At 36.1% G+C, this 21,961-nt stretch overlaps 1 protein-coding gene across 9 annotated transcripts in view; it reads left to right on the top strand.

The window, feature by feature from the left end:
* The window catches only part of ADAM23 (ADAM metallopeptidase domain 23), a 200,991-nt gene that overhangs the window by 108,734 nt on the left and 70,296 nt on the right, over positions 1-21,961 (top strand). For all 9 annotated transcript variants that reach the window (XR_013519073.1, XM_054257820.2, XM_078328302.1 and 6 more), the window contains exons 10-18: positions 1,801-1,872; positions 4,302-4,465; positions 5,448-5,532; positions 6,524-6,614; positions 9,104-9,152; positions 11,265-11,364; positions 14,690-14,761; positions 15,349-15,438; positions 16,729-16,809. Coding sequence is in view for 8 of the 9 variants with exons in the window: in XM_054257820.2 (XP_054113795.1) it covers positions 1,801-1,872; positions 4,302-4,465; positions 5,448-5,532; positions 6,524-6,614; positions 9,104-9,152; positions 11,265-11,364; positions 14,690-14,761; positions 15,349-15,438; positions 16,729-16,809 (804 nt within the window). In the remaining variant the exon portion in view is untranslated. The remainder of the gene's footprint in view (positions 1-1,800; positions 1,873-4,301; positions 4,466-5,447; positions 5,533-6,523; positions 6,615-9,103; positions 9,153-11,264; positions 11,365-14,689; positions 14,762-15,348; positions 15,439-16,728; positions 16,810-21,961) is intronic.

Genomic DNA, 21,961 nt, shown 5'->3' on the forward strand with positions numbered 1-21,961 from the left:
CATAATTTCAAAAATATTTATTTTGATAGACTTTTAAAAGACCTCATTTTATTAATTTTTAAAACTTAAGATGTTTTAAAACTTGTTATGTTTTTCATGATCATTATACTATAAAAAGAAATCTTAAAAAGAACAAATTAATATTCAGAAGCAAAATAAAATTCATCTTAATAGGTATGTAACACCATTGCATTAGAAGAATAAATATTAACTAATATTTTTCCTTTCAATCCACAGTTCAGTGGATCTAGAACATTTTCATCACCATAAAGGAACTTAATGTTAATATGTTTGCTTTTACTCTTAAGTGTATCTTGGAAATTTTTCAGCTTGTAGAATTTGCTAGGCAACTGGAAATGCCGAGCTATCTATAGAAACTTCTTTATGCCAAGTTTACAAATGTGTTAAAACGCATGCACATTTTTAGATTAATAGGATGTTTTATGACCCAGTTATATGTACACATTACAGTTTACTTTAAAAGAACACAAATACAGACAATTTGAGCCAGATTATGATGTACAGTGGTAGCAATTACATGAACAGGAACAGTAATACTGTACCAACAGTTATATATTAATGATACTATTACTAACAGCACAATATTAATTTATTTACCATTTACTATGAGTAGTCACTGTTTTCATTGTTATAGAAAATAAACACTAGATACGTAAACATTGAGATGTATATTCTTTGTTTTAAAAAACAGTCACAGAGATAGAATGAAATGAAGGGAATCTGACAAATTTATAGGGTTTGAGTGGGCAAAGGACAAAGAAAATAATTTTCTAATGTAGAAATATTTTGAATCTTTATGAAAGATGCATTCTTTTCATAATTACAATTGAAGATAAATTTCAAAGATTTGTGCAAATCTGAATCGATGGTTTTAAGTAGGTTTTTCTTTTCTTCAGTGTCACGGAAGTAACAATAGCCTCATGGACCAGTAGAGGGCATGATCTTCCTGTGGTAGACTTCAGTTTTCAAATGTCCTCTTGACATATTAAGCAAAATGTACTACTTGTTGCTAAAAACATAGCCCTCCTTATAGAATTACTCTATTAATTTACTTAATTTTCTTAAATAACATAAACAATCATAAACTCTCAGCATACTTCATTTTTACTTTTTGTTCTCTTTGTTTTGACTTTGAGCAGTAAAAAGCAAATGGCTTCATTTGGAGGAGGCATTCCTCTCTGAAAGGATACACTAAATGCGTGGCAAATGCTGTTTATATCATGGAAAGTACCTAAAATGCTGACAAAGACATTTTCTTGATCTGCCTCCGGCCTTGAATTTAAAGTGAGAAAAGTGGGTTAAGCCTTTTGTATAAGCTACAAAATGTCATTTCAATGAACACAAAAGGATTGAATTTGTAGATATTAAGACTAAATTAAAAACTTACTTTTCAGATATGACAATTCTCATATAGATTTCTGTAGGCCCTTACTATTATTCAGACCATCATAGGTTGTTTGGAAAAAAATTTTGTAGAGACAGGATTACACTGTGTTGCTTAGGCTTGTCTCAAACCCCTGGCCTTAAGCAATCCTACAGCCTCTGCCTGCCAAACTTTTGGGATTACGCTTGTGAGCCATGGTCCCCAGATAACATAATGTTTTAGAGTTTTGCTGCCTAACAGAGAAATAACACCACCAAATCCAATATACCACAAACTGAATTTATATTTTTTAATCCTTATTTCTACTATTGCTGATATATTTCTGCTTTTACAGAATTTTGAAATGTATTATTCACTTATGATTTGGCAGTGACTGGTATATATTTCCCCCCTAGTATAAGAAGCATCGCTTTTCTCATGCACATACCAACAACTTTGCAAAGTCTGTGGTCAACCTTGTGGATTCTGTAAGTATCCTGGTTTTCTTGAATTTGTGTGCCAAAATGGAACGGTTTATCTCTATTTGCTTACTTACACTATAGGTATTTCTTGAACAAATTTAAAAATACAATTCTAAAGCTCATCTGGCTAAGGAATTGTAGGATGATCTGCTTCACAGAGTAGTGCTCTGAGAGTTTCAGAGGACGGAGTTATTCTCAGAATCTCAAAGATACATTAGCGTTGCTTCCTAGTCGTGTCTGTACATTATTGCCACCAGTCTATGGAGGACAGCAACAATGGAGAAAAAAACTAGCTACTGAAGGTCTCGTTTGCAATTATACTTGGCAAATGAGACTTTTTCAAGAAACAACTGGGCTTTTCTTAAATAAATGGTGGTAACAGAAGAACAAATGTATTGAGGCAGATTATGTTTGGAGAATGTAGATAACACAAAAAAATTTTTCAGGACACAAATGTATTTTCTTAGTGTTCCCATTGGTGTGATGTTTTCTTGAATTTGTGTGCCAAGTTGGTACGGTTTATCTCTATTTGCTTACTTATACTTTAGGTATTTCTTGAACAAATTAAAAAATATAATCCTAAAGCTCATCTGGCTAAGGAATTATAGGATGGTCTGCTTCACAGAGTAGTGCTCTGAGAGTTTCAGCGGACTGAGTTATTCCCAGAATCTCAAAGATACATTAGCGTTGCTTCCTAGTCGTGTCTGTACACTGTTGCCACCAGTCTGTGGAGGACAACAACAATGGAGAAAAAAACTAGTAGTGCTCTGAGAGTTTCAGAGGACTGAGTTATTCCCAGAATCTTCTAGATGATTTCTAGATGATGGGAATAAGTGCAGTCCCCAGATAAAGCTAATTCAAAATGATAAAATATATACCTCATTACAAAGACTTCTAACTATACAAATCTTTAATACTAATGTGTTTTCTAACTTATTTTGTGAATTACAGAAAATGGTTAAGATTTTCTTTCTTTTTCCTGCCTTAGGTTAGAACTCTATAGATATGAACATTATACATTATGTTCCAATGAATAATTCAGTTGACTAGTCAGAAATTAAATATAGAATACTACTTCATATGTTGTAAAGTGTTATTTTGCTCAGCTAAATATATTTTTATCTGGTATTCTATTGTGTGTTCCCTCTTAAATGGGAAAAAAATCCACCATTTTTGTAAATTGCCAAATATCTAAATGATATTTATTTACTCCAATGAGCTGTCTTCTTTTCTGCCCTTTAAGCAGTCTACAAACCTTCAATCATGTAAATACTCATATGTATGTTATGTGCCTGGTGGACATAGCAGAGCAAAAGTATAACATGAATGGATGTACATGGAGTATGTCATATAGTGTTAGGATTGCTCCTCAGAGCCAGTTTACACCCAGTTTATTAATTTTCTTTAATTTCAGCTCTTGTCAGTTTTCTCAGAAGAAAACCACAAGTGAATCTGGAAAGGAGAATCTTAAACACATCTTTTCCCCTGCAAAAGCTGTTTACTTGGTAGCATCTCTGAATTAGACATTTCAACGTGATTGAATAGATTCACGTCATGCAAAGTGTAATTTTTAACGTGAAGCTGACCACTAATTTTTAAAAGACATTACATTTAAGTTGTTTTTTGTGTAAAGTCATTATATAATAGCTTCAATTTCATTTAGGCATAATGGTGTTCCCCTTCTGCAGTGCATTCAAAGATCATCCATCCATTGTTTTATTGATTAGTTTGAAAATAGGGCAAAATGACAGCATTCATTAAAGTCGCTTAATTATGTGAATTGTGTAGCTACTGGGCCAAAAGCAGAGAAAGAGAGCAGAAAGGGAACAATTTAAATATTGCGGGTGATGCCACCCTGTGGTGAGGATGAGATGGATGAAACGGATCTGCTCTTTTTTAGCCTCAGATCCTTGAGTTTTTCTCTCTCCCAGTGTTATTTTACTTTTCATATAATATGACCCACAAGGTCAAGCCAGCTATATTCTTTAGTGCTTATCTGGAGATTTAGTGATCTTTTCCAATCCAGCAGGAATAAATGGTTGCACTGCACCTACTCAGAACTAGTATATCAGGCTCCAACCTGTTATGCACTGTGAGATTTAAAAGGGTGATTTATTGAACCTTTTTTAAATTTATGTCCTTGCTTTCAAATCCTTACTGTCTCTCCCCTAGTGAGATGCCAGGACAGTGAATATATTGATCTGGGATCAAAATAACCCTACAGGAGAGATAAAACCAAATTGTGTGATTGTTCTTTCTTTATTTTTGCTCTTGGAAAAAAGAAGGGAAAAAAAGATTCTCTATAACGGGCTAATGATGACCCCATGTTCTCCTCTCACCTCCCCCTTCCTGTCCTTCCACTGACTCTGATTCACTGATCGTGCATGTTTGACCCAGTGTTTTCCTCCTGCACCTGTCCTGTTGTATACCCTCAGATTTATAAGGAGCAGCTCAACACCAGGGTTGTCCTGGTGGCTGTAGAGACCTGGACTGAGAAGGATCAGATTGACATCACCACCAACCCTGTGCAGATGCTCCATGAGTTTTCAAAATACCGGCAGCGCATTAAGCAGCATGCTGATGCTGTGCACCTCATCTCGTATGTACTCATTTCAGCCTTTAGTGTTGTCTTTGGTTTGACGTTTATCCTTATCCCTTTTTTGGTTCAGTTAAGTTAAATATCAGAAAATAGTGACTTGAGCAAGATTGCAGTGGGTTCCTTTGTCTGTTAGATAAGAAGCGTGGAGTTAGGATATCCAGTGCTGGGATGCTGGTGGTTCTGTAGTCATAATATCTAACTTCAGAGCCCATAACTTCCATCCTCAAGGTCAACTCACAGTCTAGGACTCCTCCTGGCCCTCCAGCCTTCATTACTGGCAGTGGGAATGACATGCTCGGGAGAAGGGCAAAAGGGTACTCCTCCTCCCAAGCTGACTCCTGTAAAGCAGGTTTCCTGAAAACTTGCACATGTCAGTTTCACTAGACGTTTGCTAGATGGTAGTCACATGAGAGACTAGCAAATGTAGTCCTTTTAGATGAACCATTCAGCTGAGTTTCTGCTACTAAGGAAAAAGAGTTCCATGTTTTATTTTTAACATAATAAGCTATTCTCTTCCCCAGTCATGACAAAGCTTTTATCAGGTAGTCCTTTAAGGTTCTGTCCTGGAATCAAACCAACCAAATGACTCCTTCCTTTCCTCCCACTGTTACTTTTTACTTCCTGTTTTTTTAGGCTTTCATCAGCAATTTATAATAATCAGCACTGTTAATTCTTTTTAATCACTTCTAGATATTCTCTACTAGAAAAAAGTCAAGCCGTGTCTGTTTATCTTTGTGTTTTCAATTCCTGTGCTAGTACATGATGCTTAGTAGGTACTCAGTGCTTGCTCAGCTGAAATTATTTAACAGAACAAATTTAAAGGTAATTATGTCATAAATGTTAAGGTATTTGAACTATAGTTTTTGATTTCTTGGAGGAGAATGGTTTGGGGGTGTTCCACATAGGAGGGAAAACATATTTTGGGAGAGTATGGAATGATGGTCACCACATTGGTTTCCTAATAGCACTGCTTTTTCTTAAGGCGGGTGACATTTCACTATAAGAGAAGCAGTCTGAGTTACTTTGGAGGTGTCTGTTCTCGCACAAGAGGAGTTGGTGTGAATGAGGTAAATTTTACCAATTTTCTTAAAGTAGAGCTTCATCTTTGCATCTGTTCTCCTTTTTTTCTATGGCCCAGTTTATATCCTTTCTTGTGCTTGTTTAGAATGATGACATGGCAAATGTAGCATGAGTGGCTTATGTTATTAATGCATAGAACCCCATGTGGTCCCTTTGGTTCATAGTGACATATTTTGGTATCATAATGACAATTTTTCATATATATCAGGCAAGTGCAGCTGAAGATTGGCCTAGAGACTTCTAGTCCTCTACAGATAGGTCATTAAGCTTTTATATGCTTATGAGTCCTTCCCTGACTTCTTTTTGTTATAATGCTTCTCTGCCCACGTTAAATTTAACTCATTAAAATCAATGGATTTCTGATACCAGTACTGTATCTTTTTTTCTCCCTATGTATATTTTTTCATCTTCATGCCTCTGTCTACCTATCCGTAGAATGAACTCAACACCTATTTCCTTAATCTCATTGTTTGGATTTTAATACTTTCAGTTTTATAAAGAAAATTCTTAACTGGCAACAGCACCCAGAAAGTATAACCAATTATATCTAAACTCTTGTCAGTACTGAAATATATGAGGTTATCTCAATAGCGCACAATTAGCCTGGAGTAATATTGGAGTATATTACACCATGTTATCCTAATAGCCCATTTAGTGGGAACTTCTCTTGACGTATTTTAGTAAGTTGAATTTATTCTTAGTTTGGTATAAGTTGAATTGGAGCACAGCCTGTGTGACTTGTATTTTATGTTTCAATGTGACAGCTTCAAATTCTGAGAGATACCACATAGGAAGAGGGGCTTTCTGCTTGTTGGGCCCAGTTGTAAGGAGGAGGTGAGAAGGAGCATATGCCATCTTTAGATACTGGCAGGCTCTACTTAGGGAACTGAGAAGATTTGCGGTAACAATTAAGAAATAATAACTAGCTTTGTGCACTCTCTCAAATGTCTCCCACACACTTTCAACTCTGAAAAACAGTATGGTCTTCCAATGGCAGTGGCACAAGTATTATCGCAGAGCCTGGCTCAAAACCTTGGAATCCAATGGGAACCTTCTAGCAGAAAGCCAAGTATGTACACTGACCTTCTTACTCACTTTCATGTGCCATTCTGTCTGTATAATGCATGTCCAGTCAATAAATACATATTCTTCATTCCAGTCATTATAGTTTAATTGTAGAATATCTCCTTCCTCTATTTTTACAAAATAAGCAACTTAAGGTCATTTTTAATCTGTTTAGGTTGGAAAAATTTTCCCTTACAAATCTGTAAAAGCAGAATGAGTCAGCTCTTTCTCACACTGCAGAATGTGGGAATGGGGGTGGGGAATACTCTCATGCTCTGGGTTCTAGTGGCTGAGCAGAGGTATAAGGAGCCAGATCAAGCTCCATCACAAACTTAGTAAGATCACAGTTGGATTGGGAAACTGCTTAGATCTAGAGTCAAAGAGAGCTCATTTTTAAACTCTCATGAAATTTACTCACCTAGTCCCATCCGAAAAGTTGGAGAAAAAGGCTCTCCAAGGAAAGACTCTGCCCCAGAGCCTTTTAAGCATGGGAATAGGCGGTAGAGGATGGGATTCTCGTCTAGTGCCCAGGCAGGTCCAAAAGGAGAACAAATAGGGCCACACATCCCATCAGTAAAAAACATAGCTGGTGACTGTTAGGTGTTACTTTTTCATTAATTAGATTAGAGGTAGATAGAAAGACAGGGATAATTTTCTAGTAAGCAAAGGGTCTAGGGCTCACAATAATTTGAAGGGTGCCTGAAAAATGTTAATTTCTTTTAAAATCAGGGTAAAATTCAACCGAGATTGTATTTGCCTTTGTACCAACAGAGTGGTAAAATATACTTTTTAATATATTTTTTATGGCAGTGGGCAACAACCTGATGTGTACCTGTGGAGAGAGAGACCAATGTGTTCACTCATATTATTTACTTAAGTCCCCTCGTAGGTTTTGAAAATATTAGGCACTGGGAGTAAAGGTTTCACTTGCCACCCCACCTCCCCAGAAAAGAAAAGGACAAAATTTACCTTAATATCATTCTATATTTTATATTCTTTTTTTATTAATGCATAATGTTCTGGAAAATGGAAACAAAATATATGTACACAGGCTTCTCAGTTCCCTTTATGGGTATATTAAGATAGTTATCACAAGTGTCTGGTGGCATTTCACAAACGCCCACAAACTTCCATTGATTATCTTGGTCAGAGTGTTTGCTTTCCCGGGAATCACCTAGTACACATTAAAGGATGTATTTAGAGTTTCGCCATCTGGCATAAACACCTTAAAGCCAGAGAGGTATATGACCAGGTTTATGCCCTTGTTTAGAAATCTTGGATCTGGGAAGAGGCCAGCGCTAGAGTCATCTGAGAGATGGTACTGAATTGCATGGTGAAATAGGGTGAGAAGTAGAGTTCATTACTAATGCCTGCCATAGTTCCCTCCTTCCTAAAATTCTTTATTTCTTTGTGACTTGTTTGTTTAGGTAGCTATTTCATTGGTTCTAAACTTTGAGTTTTAAAAAAATCCATTTGGAATTATTTCTTTGAATATGCCCCTCTCTCTATATATAGGGGTGTGTGTGTGTGTGTGTATATCTATATCTATCTCTAGATATATGTGTGTGTATATCTATATATAGATATTTGTGTGTGTATATCTATATCTATATATAGATATAGATATATGTATACCTCTGTAGATAGATAGATATAGATTAATATAGATCTGGATAGGTAGATACATAGATATATAGATAGATAGGTATAGAAAAGAGAAATAGGAAAAAAATTAATGAAGAGAAGAGCCCTTCACAATATCAATATGTCAGTCTCTGGTATCTAAGTTAAGTTATAATTGTTTTTTAAGTGATTATGTACACTTCTGTTTTAGATTGCACTCTTTTAGTAAACCTTTTAGCATAGTGTTCATTCAAGTCTCTTGTTAATCCTCACTTTGACTCTAACAAATTGAATTCTCTTCTCTAACTTCCAGCATTCTCTGTTAGAAAACTTCGGTGATGATCTGTTGTGTTGGTGCAGCAGAGCTTTATACTTCACTGAGAGCACATAGGCACACCGTCTAGTGTGAACCCCACAACCATTCCGGGAGATAGACAAAAAGGTGTTATTTCCATTTTAGAGGTAGAAACACTGAGAAACAGGAAATGCTAAGTAACTCAGTTATGGGACTCTCTCATATGGCAGAACTGGGAACAGAACTCAGGCTTTCCAATTTGTAGACCAGGGTGCTTTTCACTAAACATTGGAACTAGGAACCTAATTGAGTTGTCAGAGTTAGAAAAATTAAGAGAGGCACCATCTTATATCTTGCCAGCTGTTTCCTTAGGAAGTGACCAATAATTCTGGAAAGGATAAGAAAATATTGATTAAAAAAATAAATTTTGTTCTATAAGACTTCACATTCCGTGTCTGTTTGCCTGACATGGAATTGGTAATAAAGAATTATTGTAAAAGTTGTAATACCAATTAAATATGTGACTTTCTTTGTTTCCTTTTTCTTCTGTTGCTTTTATTATTTTGTTGGACTAGAATGTGACTGCACAGAATCCTGGGGTGGCTGCATCATGGAGGAAACAGGGTAAATTTTCATTATGTGTGCATTTGATGTATGCCTTTTGCCAAAATTGCTGCATAGAATTAGAAACAAGGTCTCTCTGGTATTGGTCTTTTAGGCTAAGCACAATATAAAATCAATAATTAAGTGTCTGATATTTTTAAGCTGAAAGGGCTAATTTACTTTATATTTTAATTTTTTATTTAAGGTTGATGATAAAAGTAAAATGTATTAACTTCTACTTCTTATTAACTCTTGAAGGAAGCACATTATTAAAGGCTTCTAAGTTTAGTAGAGGCATTAATTTTTTAGTACACTTAGATTAAAAGCTGGTTGTCTACCTGAAGCAGTCAGTGAAAATCAATTTAGTCATCAATTTACATTTTAAGGAACTGGTAAATATATATGTTTACGGTAATAAAAATTTTACTATACTGTTTATAAATCAATAAAGCTTTTCTAAAATTAAGACAGGCTTATTGTGTTTAAATCAGGTCATCTTCTAGTGATAGGCATTTGAACATTCCCTCACTTTTCTTTTGTGAATACTTTGGGAACTAGCGCAGCTTCCCCAGACTGGTGTTGCTTCAGTGAACCAAGGCCTGGAAACATTGCCCTCTTTCATAGGGACCCCTGCCCCATGGGAGCCACTACCCCCAGACCCCCTAAACCATAGACTACTCCTAGTAGAGGGGAGAGGTTTCCTCACCCATGTGCCTCTCTTGCTTTCTTTGCCGCCAGACACCAGCTCAACACACCAACCATTTCTAGTCCTACCTCCATTCCTCTGAGCCCTGATTGCCAGAGGCCCTGACCTACTTGGACAGAGCCCGTTTATTATTCTTTCACCAGCCCTGCCTAGGAGTCCAGGGTGGGAAGAATGTGGGCATGAGGGTTTGCACAGTTGTTCATTATCCTTGCTACTTTAGAATGCAGTTCTAGAAATGGAGTCTAAATGTGAAACCCTTAACTTCCACGGTTCCCTTACTATTACTCCATAGTTTAGTAATTTATAGCTTAAGCAGGCTTTTCTGGGGAGTACCATAAGAAGGTAATGCCTATAATATTGGTTCTATAGGGATATGTCTTCTGTCTTCTAAATTAATCTCTATGAGTTTTTTACAGTGATTCTTCATAGGAGATATTATAATAAAATGTTTTAAAGTTAATATATATTTTCTCAAGAATACATTTCTATATAGTTTTTCTAAGAGGTTCCTCTCAACAGTGGCAGGTTTTACCTACTTTATAAACTACCTTCCTACATCAGAAAGCATAAAATTACTGAATTACTTCCTAGAATAAGTGGCCTGTCACTCCCAAGTCAAGCACTGTTATATTCACACACACTGTATTCCTGAGGAATAGGTGTGTGTGTGTGTGTGTGTGTGTGTGTGTGTGTGATTCAGCTTAACCACAACCATGTGTATAATATTCCCCTGTGTTCTGACACAGAGGTGTTAAATTTGATTAAGTAATTCACAGAGAGGCTTATTTTCTATTCCTGCTTAATAATGAATATCACCAAATAGTATTTGAAATTGAGAATAAAGAGCTATTATTCATGGGAGCTTATCCCAATTCTCTTGTCACTGTGCATATGCATGCTGAAAACATATATACATATACAAGTATGATCTAACACAGCTCTTTAGGGTTTCCTTGTTTACATGAATTGCATTGTTGGCCTGCATGATATAGTCTTCAATAAACTGGCCCTAGTAGGTTCATGAGCTCTTTTTATTTAGAACAGAGGCAAAAAAAAAAAGAAAATGCTTGACTTTAATGGGACATAGCCAATAAAAATTAACAAACTTTAAAATACAGCCTATGTGAAGAGGTTTTATAATGAGCTTTTTAAAAACTATTTCTAGCCTGGTCACAAAAGGGCTTTTTTTTTTTGCTGGGGAGGTTTTAACATAGCCCCCAAATCTTTGATTTTCTTTGAATTTTTATCTCTGCAAACTCAACCGCACATACTTAAGTTGTAATTTGAACATAAGTGCCTTATCAAAATTTGTGTAGATGCATTTGGATCCAAAGTGAACATTTTGTTCCAATTTAGGGGTTCTAATTTTCTTCTCTGATGATTGCTTTTGGTAAATTATTTACACAGTTCATTCTTTGTTTCCTCAGGGTGTCCCATTCTCGAAAATTTTCAAAGTGCAGCATTTTGGAATATAGAGACTTTTTACAGAGAGGGGGTGGAGCTTGCCTTTTCAACAGGCCAACAAAGGTTAGTAACTTAGAAAATGTACTAAGAAAGTATATTATTTCTCTAGTGTTTTACAATGGAATAGTACTGGATATCAATGCCTGTCTTGGAAGGCAGGTATTTTTGTCAATCAGATTAATATTTAGTTATATAAGGCCTTATCATGTTAAAAATTGAGTCCTGTTTAAATGAATGACAAAACCATAGATTCAGTGTTCTCTGTTTCTAGTTTTTCAGTACTAGCTAGAACTCCCAAATCCTCCCTTCCAAAAAGTAAACAGTCCTTCAATTATAGTGTCTTTGAGATTTTCATGTTAAGGTTTTCACTCTGCTGCTAAGAGATGGTGGGTTAAATTAAGATAAAATATTATTTTAACCAATTTCTCTGATAAAAATTCCATTTCTCCTTGACATTCTTTCTAGGGACAAATATTAGTTCATTTTCACCCTACTATAAAGATACTACCTCAAACTGGGCAATTTTTAGACAGAAGAGTTTTAACTGACTCACAGTTCCACATGGCTGGGGAGGCCTCAGGAAACTTAGAATCATGGTAGAAGGTAAAGGGGAAGCAGGTACCTTCTTCACAAGGTGGCCAGAGAGAGAGAGAAAGAGCATGAGAAAGTGCCACACTTTAAAACCATCAGCTCTAGTGAGACTCACTCACTCTCATGAGAACTGCATGGGGGAAACCACCCCCATGATTCAGTCACCTTCCACCAGGTGGGTCCCTCCCTCAACAGTAGGGATTAGAACTCAAGATGAGATTTGAGTGGGGACACAGAGCCAAACCATGTCAGGGCCTAACTAATTTCGTCTTTTTTTTTTTTTTTTTAATGATTTGTCCTCCTGAAACATTAGTTCCCTATGAATATCCACCAGCCAAAAAAATTACCCAAGGTATTTATGGATACCATAAATACACATATGTGTTTTGTTTGTTTGTTTGTTTTTGAGACAGAGTTTCACTTTTTCGCCAGGCTGGAGTGCAGTGGCACAATCTTGGCCCACTGCAACCTCCACCTCCCAGGTTCAAGCTATTCTCCTGCCTCAGCCTCCCAAGTGGCTGGGACTACAGGTGTCTGCCACCATGCCCAGCTAATTTTTTGTATTTTAGTAGAGACGGGGTTTCACCGTGTTGGCCAGATTGGTTTCTATCTCCTGACCTTGTGATCCACCTGTCTTGGCTTTCCAAAGTGCTGGAATTACAGATGTGAGCCACTGTACTTGGCCAAATACACATATGTATTTATAATGTATTGTCTGTTTACCTGGAGAGGGCCACATAATTGGCATTTCATCAAATTTTGTGTATACAGTGTCACAATCCTTTATTCACATAGTCTTAATTCAAAAAACTGAACATTTTCAGAAGTGTTTTTTATGTTTGTGGAAAACACATTTGACAGCAAAATAATGTCATCAAAATAATGTCAACCTTTTTAAAACAAAATCAGTAACTAATGTGGTAACTGACAGGATAATTAATTCACTAACCCATAATTAAATGACAACTACTGTAGTCAGGAGATGATCGCTTAAAGCCTGGCATCTGTGTAAAATCTCAGTATGGCTGTGGAAAAAGAAACAGGACTTTTAAAGTGACCTTGCATAGTTAAAGTTAGTTGCCTGCCTTTCATAGCGTTGATCTCTCTGCAAGAGAAACCCAAAAGCTTCAAAGTGTTCAAAATGGGTGAAATAAGTAATAATGAAAGCATGTGATCTGCTGGCATTTTTGAATTGAAGTGTAGATGGCTAATTTTACCCACCTTGCAGCTTACCAGCTAATTATAAGCATCATGCCCAAGGAAACAACTCTCACTTGTTTGGAAAGGTTCAGGTTTCTAGCATATGCATAAGGGTCCATCAGTGGATTTCTGAAATTGCCTAAGAGTTAGGAGAAAAGTATTCCAATAACTTGGAAATGAAATAAAAATAACTATAAATCATCTATTTTTAAAGTTAGTAAATATGGAATTATGTTTTTTTAAACTACATAGAACAATGGTTAATAAACAACTATGGATTCCAGTGGAATAGTTTATATGTATATATCAAAGAACCGACTTTACCCTAAGTGTTTTGAATGTATGTATATGCATGTGTTGTGTGTGTGTGTATTTTTATATTATATGTGTGCATATTTTCTGTGCTTCGGAACTCTTCCTCACTGCCATGTTTTCCACATGGTTGGAGATCGTGACCCATCTCAGGATGAAGGCAAAGTCCTAAGAAAGAAAGAACGGGGAGCCTGGTATGAAGTGCTGTCCATGTTCTAATCAGTCCTTATTTTTTTGATTTTCTCTTGCCTCCTGATCAAAATAACACAGAGATGCTCAGTGATGCTTTTACTCATAGGACTTTTCCACAAGGAGAGTCATACCCAAGTAGTCTGGAAACCTTTGCTTCTCATAATAGTTTTGCCTTTCTGAAAGTGGAAGGAGGATCAGTTCTTTCTCAGGTGAATTTAGAGGAAGGCAACCCTTCCTTGAGGTGTGTTCAGCTGCTGGGGATGGAGCCTGTTAGTCCCTCTCATATTCAGGGCTCAGAGCATTTGGGTTGGAATGTGCTGCTCCAGCTTTCATTTAAGGTGTAATGAGAAATCCTGCCCCACTCCCTGCCACCCCCGGAAGTACACATGCTTTTCTTAAACAGTCAACTACCTTTACAGTTGCTCTATGATATAGTTTATCTGGCAAGCAAGTTCAGTAGAGTAGATTATTCTAGAAACTGTACTCCTCTATTGCCCTAGGAACGACTAAGAGATTTCTATATATCCATACATGTGTCTTATGCTTTCAGACACTTGAGATTTCTTTTCAGTGAGAATGATGGGCTTGGATTTCTAACAACATATTTTTCATCTAAGTTTACTTGCATTTACTTGATTGTAAGTATCACATTTGGCTATGACTGAAGCATATTTATCTTTTTGACAGTTTTTATGGCTTCTTAGCTGTCTTGAGACAAATCAGCAAATTAGGTATCTGTGAGTCTTATTAGCAATGCGTTTTAGCTCCTTTAGCAAATATGAAAAGTGATCTATTCCTCTAGACAGGTTATCTCCATAAAAAGTAACTCTAATGCTAGAGGTCATCTCTGGAGCCACAGCAAGAGAATTCCCCAAGAGACATTGCCCCATTTCAGATATATATTTTTAAGTGTTATTAATAAATGAACAGTATTTCCCACACAGTCATTATTTATAAGATGCCTTAGCAAGAGATCATAGAAGAATATCACATGGTAGCTGATTTTAGGGCCCCTTGTCTGTGGCCTGGTTGGTATGTTGATTTTTCTGTGATAAATTGAAACATTTTTCCCTTCTCTCTCTAATCTCTTTAGTTATTTGAGCCCACGGAATGTGGAAATGGATATGTGGAAGCTGGAGAGGAGTGTGATTGTGGTTTTCATGTGGTAGGTATAAGAAACCTTCTCTACTTACAGCATAGATCTTACTTGGTGCAAACAGGAATAGCGTTTGTGAGAGGGCAGCACATTCATTGAGGTCTTAGTGCTTTTCTTTCTCATCTCTCTGATCAGTGCTTAATTCAGCTCAGACCCATTAGAATTAGTTATATGGCCTTGTCTGAGAAAACCTAATGGATTCTTCTAATTAAATTCCCTACCTCTTAAAAATTTATAGCTCATATTCATCTAAGTTGTACCAAATCATAAAACATTCTTTCCATGTTGTATATTATTTTTATCTTTATAAAATAGATTGAGTATTAGAATGTAGTGGAGCTAATCAGAGGACAGTTGCCTGCTAAAAATATAAGCTTTCTCTTTGGTATTGAAGTCCTTTCATAGAAGATCTTACTTTGCTGAGAAGTATGGCAGGAAGGAATCTATCCTTGTTTAAAGTGATTAATTCTTTCCCAGAATATTTGCTTACTACTGTATAAATGTACTCATTTAGAATATGCATGCCACGTATGGAGAGAATATGAATGGCCAGCAGGTAAGGCTCTTTGCTTACTCACATGAAGTGTTTTTTCTAGGAATGCTATGGATTGTGCTGTAAGAAATGTTCCCTCTCCAACGGGGCTCACTGCAGTGATGGGCCCTGCTGTAACAATACCTCATGTCTTGTGAGTTTTCTGACAGTTTCATCTTTCTTGTAATTGACAGATTATTCAGACATCTCAGCGTGTACACTGAGCATTTGAATAGCTTCTTACAAATTTCTTGGGTGCAGTGTGCATATTAGCCCGATAGTTTTGTAGAATCAATAAGTCTCAAATCCTGTGGGCCGCACATTTATCTCTCCTGTTATTCACTACCAACCATCTTATCCTCCAATGCCTCATTAATAAAATTACCTAAACTCCTTCCAAAAGAGTTGCCCTACTAACACAGATGAAATCCAAGTTAAATTGTTTTGCAGAGGAGGGCCAATTTCTGTGATCTTTTTAATAATATGGCCTACTTATAACATTTTTCTTCAAAACTTACCCTAATTTATTTTAGACTCGAACATAAAAGCTGGTGCTCATATTTTCCCATTGGGCTTTTTAAATCCCCTCTAAAGGCAAGAAAGTGAGACAGGAAAGTAACATATGAATGCTTCCTCATATGTATATGTACACAGTTTGGGTGTGTGGACATATACAGTCTTCCATCTACAGAGACCACCAGTTAGTTTTGAAAAGTCATTTTAATCTTCCCTTTTCTCATGTACACAACCTCTAATATTCCTTATAACCATAGAGTTACATAATTTTATTATTTTCTCAATGTTAAAGGGCATTATGCATTATGGTATTTAGAAGATTCTAGTTTACTTTCTCCTTGCTTCCTTTTCCCAACCAGATTATAAATTGCTTGAGGGTAATGGGCTCTTTCCTTCACCTTTTACCCACACCCTCAAGTAAAATAGTTTGTATAGAACAGGCACTCCCTGGGGTTACTAAAGGTAATTCATATGAATTTATTAAAATTTGATTGTCTATATTTAGCAAAGACAAGTTTAATATCTATGCTAGTAGGTTATTTAATGAAAGTTGTATATATATATGAATTCTTCAGAGAGGTCTTAAATGTTTATATTATAGTGTTTTGCTATTTTGTCTTAAGCCAAACCAGAATTTCTTCTTTAGGCGATTTTCATCACACTGTTTTCTGAAAATAGTTCTCTGAGACAGTGGGTTTTGAAATCTGAACATTTAAAGCTTTGGTTGATGATTCATCTTTAGTATAGAGGGTAGCATCTGGTCCTTGTTTCTATTCTGCAATAGGGTGTTCTATCTTGCTAATTCTTAAAAAGAGTTTGGTGATAATTATGTGAGAGTACAGGCATTGTTGGTGAGTCTAAGAATGTTATAATAACTCTCTGAAATATTATGTAATCCTAACTCTTAATATTCAATTTTGGTTTGCAGTTTCAGCCACGAGGGTATGAATGTCGAGATGCTGTGAACGAGTGTGATATTACTGAATATTGTACTGGAGACTCTGGCCAGGTATGGCACACTGAGTTTTCGGTAATGCATTTTACTTGTAAGTACAGGATGAGTATTCCTTATTCACCATGCTTGGGACCAGAAGTGTTTCAGATTTAAGATTTTTTGGATTTTGGAATATTTGCATATTCATAATGAGATATCTTGGGGATGGGACTCAAGTCTAAACACGAAAGTCATTGATATTTCATTATCACTTTATATACATCACCTGAAGGGAATTTTATGTAATATTTTAAGTAATTTTGTGTATTAAACAAAGTTTGTGCACATTGAACCATCAGAAAGCAAAGATATCACTATCCCCACCACCCACATGGACCAGTAGTTCTATGGTATCACCATCATTCCTAACTCTGAATCTATATGTTACCAATAGTCAATTATTCTCCCGTACTTATTCACACCTAAGTACTTAACAGTAAAAAAACAAAAACAAACAAAAAAAACATTGACCTATCATTAAGACATTGAAAAAATAATGGGTTCAAGGTAACCAAGCAGCACAGTAACATCACCCAAATACCTGTATCAGCTGTTGAAAAACAGCAACAAAGAAAATTGCAGGGTTTCAGTCACTACTTATGATGCAGTGTTTTCAGCCTTTCAAAAGGTTACTATATACTGCATTTTATTTTATTTTTTTTTAGTTGAGAAGAAACATCAAAAACAGTTGAGGGACCAGGAAGTAGGTCCTCTAAGGATAAAGGGATTTTCTGCTTGACGGGTTTTTAAAATGTTTCCTCCAGAGTCATCTGCCTCATTAATAAGAGTTTTTGTCTTAGAAGTCTCTCTTTGACTTTGTTAGGTTGGTGCAAAAGTAATTACGGTGTTTGCCATCAAAAGCAATGGCAAAAACCACAATTACTTTTGCACCAACCTAACATAAACTGGCATGATGTCTTGTTATGTTATGAATGCACACTTGCTCTGGTTCTTCCGTAAGCGCATCATACACGTTCACCATATGTCCATAGGCACTTCTGCAGCGTTAATGACGTCATCTTCACCGTCACATCAACGCTCAAAAAGTTTCAGATTTTGGAGCATTTCAGATCTTGGATTTTTTGATTAGGGAATCTCATTCAACCTGGCTCAACCTGTACATATTCTAAAGTTTTCAGTATAGATTACATATGTGAATAAGCTTTGGTTCCTTTGTTTTGTGTTTTGTTTTGCTTGGTTTTCTGGTTATTTCTAGCTCTTTGCCATACCTTTATTTTAGGAAAGTTTGGTGTAGTTTTCTTTTTTTGTTGGGGTAAGGGACCTAAATCTCTTTTTCTTCCTAATTTCTCCTCATAATTCATTCTCTTTATTATAATTTATACCCAGTTAATTGATTTTTCTTTTTTGTTCCTCACATCTTTAATAGTACAGTCATATTGATGAAGCACTAATGTACTGTTTTTAAACATTTTAAAGCCACGAAACCATTTACTAGATGAATTTTCGATGGAAGCCCAATGTAGAAAATAAGGAACAAGCAGCACTACTCTAGTTGAGGTGGGATTGGGAGCAGAAGTCCACCTTTCCTAATTCTCCATTACCGCATCTGTCCCACATCGGTAGCCCTGGCTTTATGGCCTGTGTGGTTTGGCATGATCTTCCTCCCATTAAAATTATTGTCACATAATTACTATTGCCCTCTAAAATTCCTTCTTTATATAATGTTTATGTTTTTAACTTATACAAATTATTTCATGTGTTTAATTTATACATATTAAGTCTTTATTGGTCATTCAAATGAATATTTGGTGAGGGCCTACTATGTGTTAAGCCCTGCTCTAAATGCTGGGACATGGCCTTATTCTCATGGATCCCACATTCTGCTGGGTATAGAAAGGCAAGTAAGTAAACAAAAATATCAGACGGTGATAAGTACAAGACATAAAATAAGGCGAAGTGGAAAGACTATAGGGTAGGATGTGATAGATAGGGTGATCAGATATATCTTCCCAGAGGAGATGGCATTGAAGCAGAGACACAAATAAGAAGGAGCTTGTCAGTAAACAGTGAGCCCAGAAGCTTAGCTTCTCCGTGAAATGGAATGAAAGCAAGCATAGCTGGAGAATAGCAGAAACATTTCAAAAAGGAAGTCAAGAATCAGGGCAGGTAGGACATGTAGACTTGCAAAGAATTTTAGGTTTCATTCTATCTTCATTTTAATTCTGACATTATTTTAAAAGCATTTCCCCATACTATTACACAGTTTTTATAAGTAATTCTTTTCACAGTTGTATGATAGTCTGTCATGTGGATTTATCAGTTGATTTATACTCAATGTATGTATTTAGATTTTGGCAGTTTATTATTAGTAGTGTAGAAGTGAACATCTTTGTGAATTGCTAAAAGAGTGTTTCTTGTTCAGGATTAGCTCCTTAGGACAAGTTCCTGAAAGTGGGGGTTACCTGTTGCTAGGCATTCTGTTTTCCAGGAAGCTCCCAAAAGAGTAAACTTGGCAGTCAAAATATCACTTTTATTATTGAAAATGCCTAAGTTGAAGGCTGTAGCTTAATATGAGGGCTAAAAAGTTATCTTTAAAATCCCAGTTCAGGCTATGGCAACAGGTTACTGACAAAATGGGTCCAGAGGGAAAATATATGACCTGAGGAACCAATGGAAAAATGCATGGTTTATGTGGGTAGGCTTGTTTCTAAAAGAAGGGCAAAACTGAGGCACATGCCTAGTTCTTCTTCCCAAATCTATCATTGGTCAGTCACTCCACCTCCCAGTGATGGAGTGAGTAAGGCATAGGGTAGCTGGGGTTACACTGAGTTCCCTTAACTGGAAGAAAACATGAGGAGAAAGAAGGGTTCCTAATTAACATTTTTGTGAATGTGTTGATGTATATTATTTGAGGCTCAATTCAAATGGACCCTCTTAAAGAAATGGTACAGTGAAATATGTTCAAGCCATGTTTTCATGATTTTGATGCATATCTGTTTCTTAGTCATCTCAAAATACAGGGTTTTTTTTGTAATTTTTCTGTAATATAATGACAAAGTATGAGAATTGTAGGTTCTGTGTTTAGTGACAAGAGTATTGACAATCCTGGTATACTGTTTCACTGAGTTATATTTTTAGCTTTGTAGAATACTACTATTTTCATATTCACCATATATGGATGGTTTTAGTTCTGTGTATCAGCCCTTTTAGAAGTATAGTTTTTTCATTTCAATCTTTAACTCTTTAAGTGCCATAGATTTACTAGAAATAAGACTTTGATGATGAGAACTCTTTGTTCAACCTACTATTCTATTGTTTAAGCATTACATTTTTTCTTTATATAACCTGTGTCTAACAGCTGAAAATGATACTGTTAAATTAATTTCTCAGTAGCACATTAGAACAGAATATTTTTGCTAATGTTTTTCTAACATGATCAGGATGAACCTGAAATAGATCATTGGAGTAGAGGGAACTAAAACCCCCCAAAATTCTTCTTTTACTCCTTAAGAAATAACGAGCCTTGGATTTAATTAATACTACTAATAAGAAAATGTAATCTCTGCAACTCTGAGAATCAGTATCTACAAGCAACATTACGACTTTATTTCTTTTACCTCATAATATGTTTTTCTTTATTTTTTATTAGTATTTACTGATGCCTCAGAACTACTTATTAAACTTATAATTTATAGTAGAATAAACAATACTTATATAATTAAGAGAAATCATTGACAAACAATACTGGTGGATATAATACAGATTCTTGAAAGATCTGAGAAATGTTTTTCCTTAGTGCTATGAAATATGTCCTCTAAGTGAGTAGTATAACATAATTTAAAATAAACACTTCTAAATCCTATTGCACTATTGAAGCCTGCCTGCCTCAAGGAAAACATCCTGTATAGTGTAATGTATAAGGAAGGTTCTGGAATGACATTTAGAGACTGAATCCAATGCTCTGCTCATAAGCAGAATGAAGTACACAGATTTATGATTCTCCTGTTTTAAATGTTTCCACAGAACATAGGACATTCCCTAATTTTCCTTGTTAAACATTCCCATGATAAGCAACTGTCTTTTATTAGCCTAAACTAAAACCAAATAGATTAGAAATCTCCACATGTTCTCACTCATAGGCTGGTGTTGAACAATGAGAACACATGGACACAGGGAGGGGAGCATCACACACTGAAGTCTGTAGGAGGTGGGGACTCGGGGAGGGACAATGGCGGGTAGGGAGTTGGGACGGGATTACATGGGGAGAAATGCCAGATATAGATGAGGGTGATGGAGGCAGCAAACCACATTGCCATGTATGTGCCTATGCAACAATCCTGCATGTTCTTTACATGTACCCCAGAACCTAAAATGCAATTACACACACACACACACACACACACACACACACACACACACACACACATATATATATGAAATCTCACATGTGGCTATGCCAATTTAGAATAAGAGTATTTTTTTTTCATTAGCGAAGAATTTTACAAGGGTTTTTCTTCTTGAAACATCACAAAAGTAAAATCTAATAAATTAATTTTAGATCTCAATGTGCTTATTCTAGTAGCAGCATTGCTTTTGCATTGCTGTTGACTGTGGTTGCATTAGTTTTATTTTTTAGCATGACAAATTTATTTATTTTTCCATAAATTATTGGGGTACAGGTGATATTTGGTTACCTAAGTTCTTTAGTGGTGATTGGTGAGATTTTGGTGCATCCATCACCCGAGCAATATATAATGCACCATATTTGTAGGTTGCCCCCTCCCCCTTCTCCCCTGAAGTCCCCAAAGTCCACTGTATCATTCTTATGTCTTTGCATTCTCATCACTTAGCTCCCACATATCAGTGAGAACATACAATGCTTTGTTTTCCACTCTTGAGTTACATCACTTAGAATGATAGTCTCCATTCTCATCCAGGTTTCTGCAAATGCTGTGAATCCATTCCTTTTTATGGCTGCACAGTAATATATGTATGTGTACATATCACAATATGTGTGTGTACACATCACAATTTCTTTATCCACTCATTGATTCTTGGGTATTTGAGTTAGTTCCACGATTTTGGAGTTAAGGATTGTGCTGCTGTAGCCTGGGCATGGTGGCTAATGCCTGTAATCCCAGCACTTTGGGAGGCCAAGGCAGGCAGATCACGAGGTCAGGAGTTTGAGACCAGCCTGACCAACATG

Source organism: Callithrix jacchus, chromosome 6 (genome assembly GCF_049354715.1).
Source record: "Callithrix jacchus isolate 240 chromosome 6, calJac240_pri, whole genome shotgun sequence".
NCBI classification, from domain to species: Eukaryota; Metazoa; Chordata; class Mammalia; order Primates; family Cebidae; genus Callithrix; species Callithrix jacchus.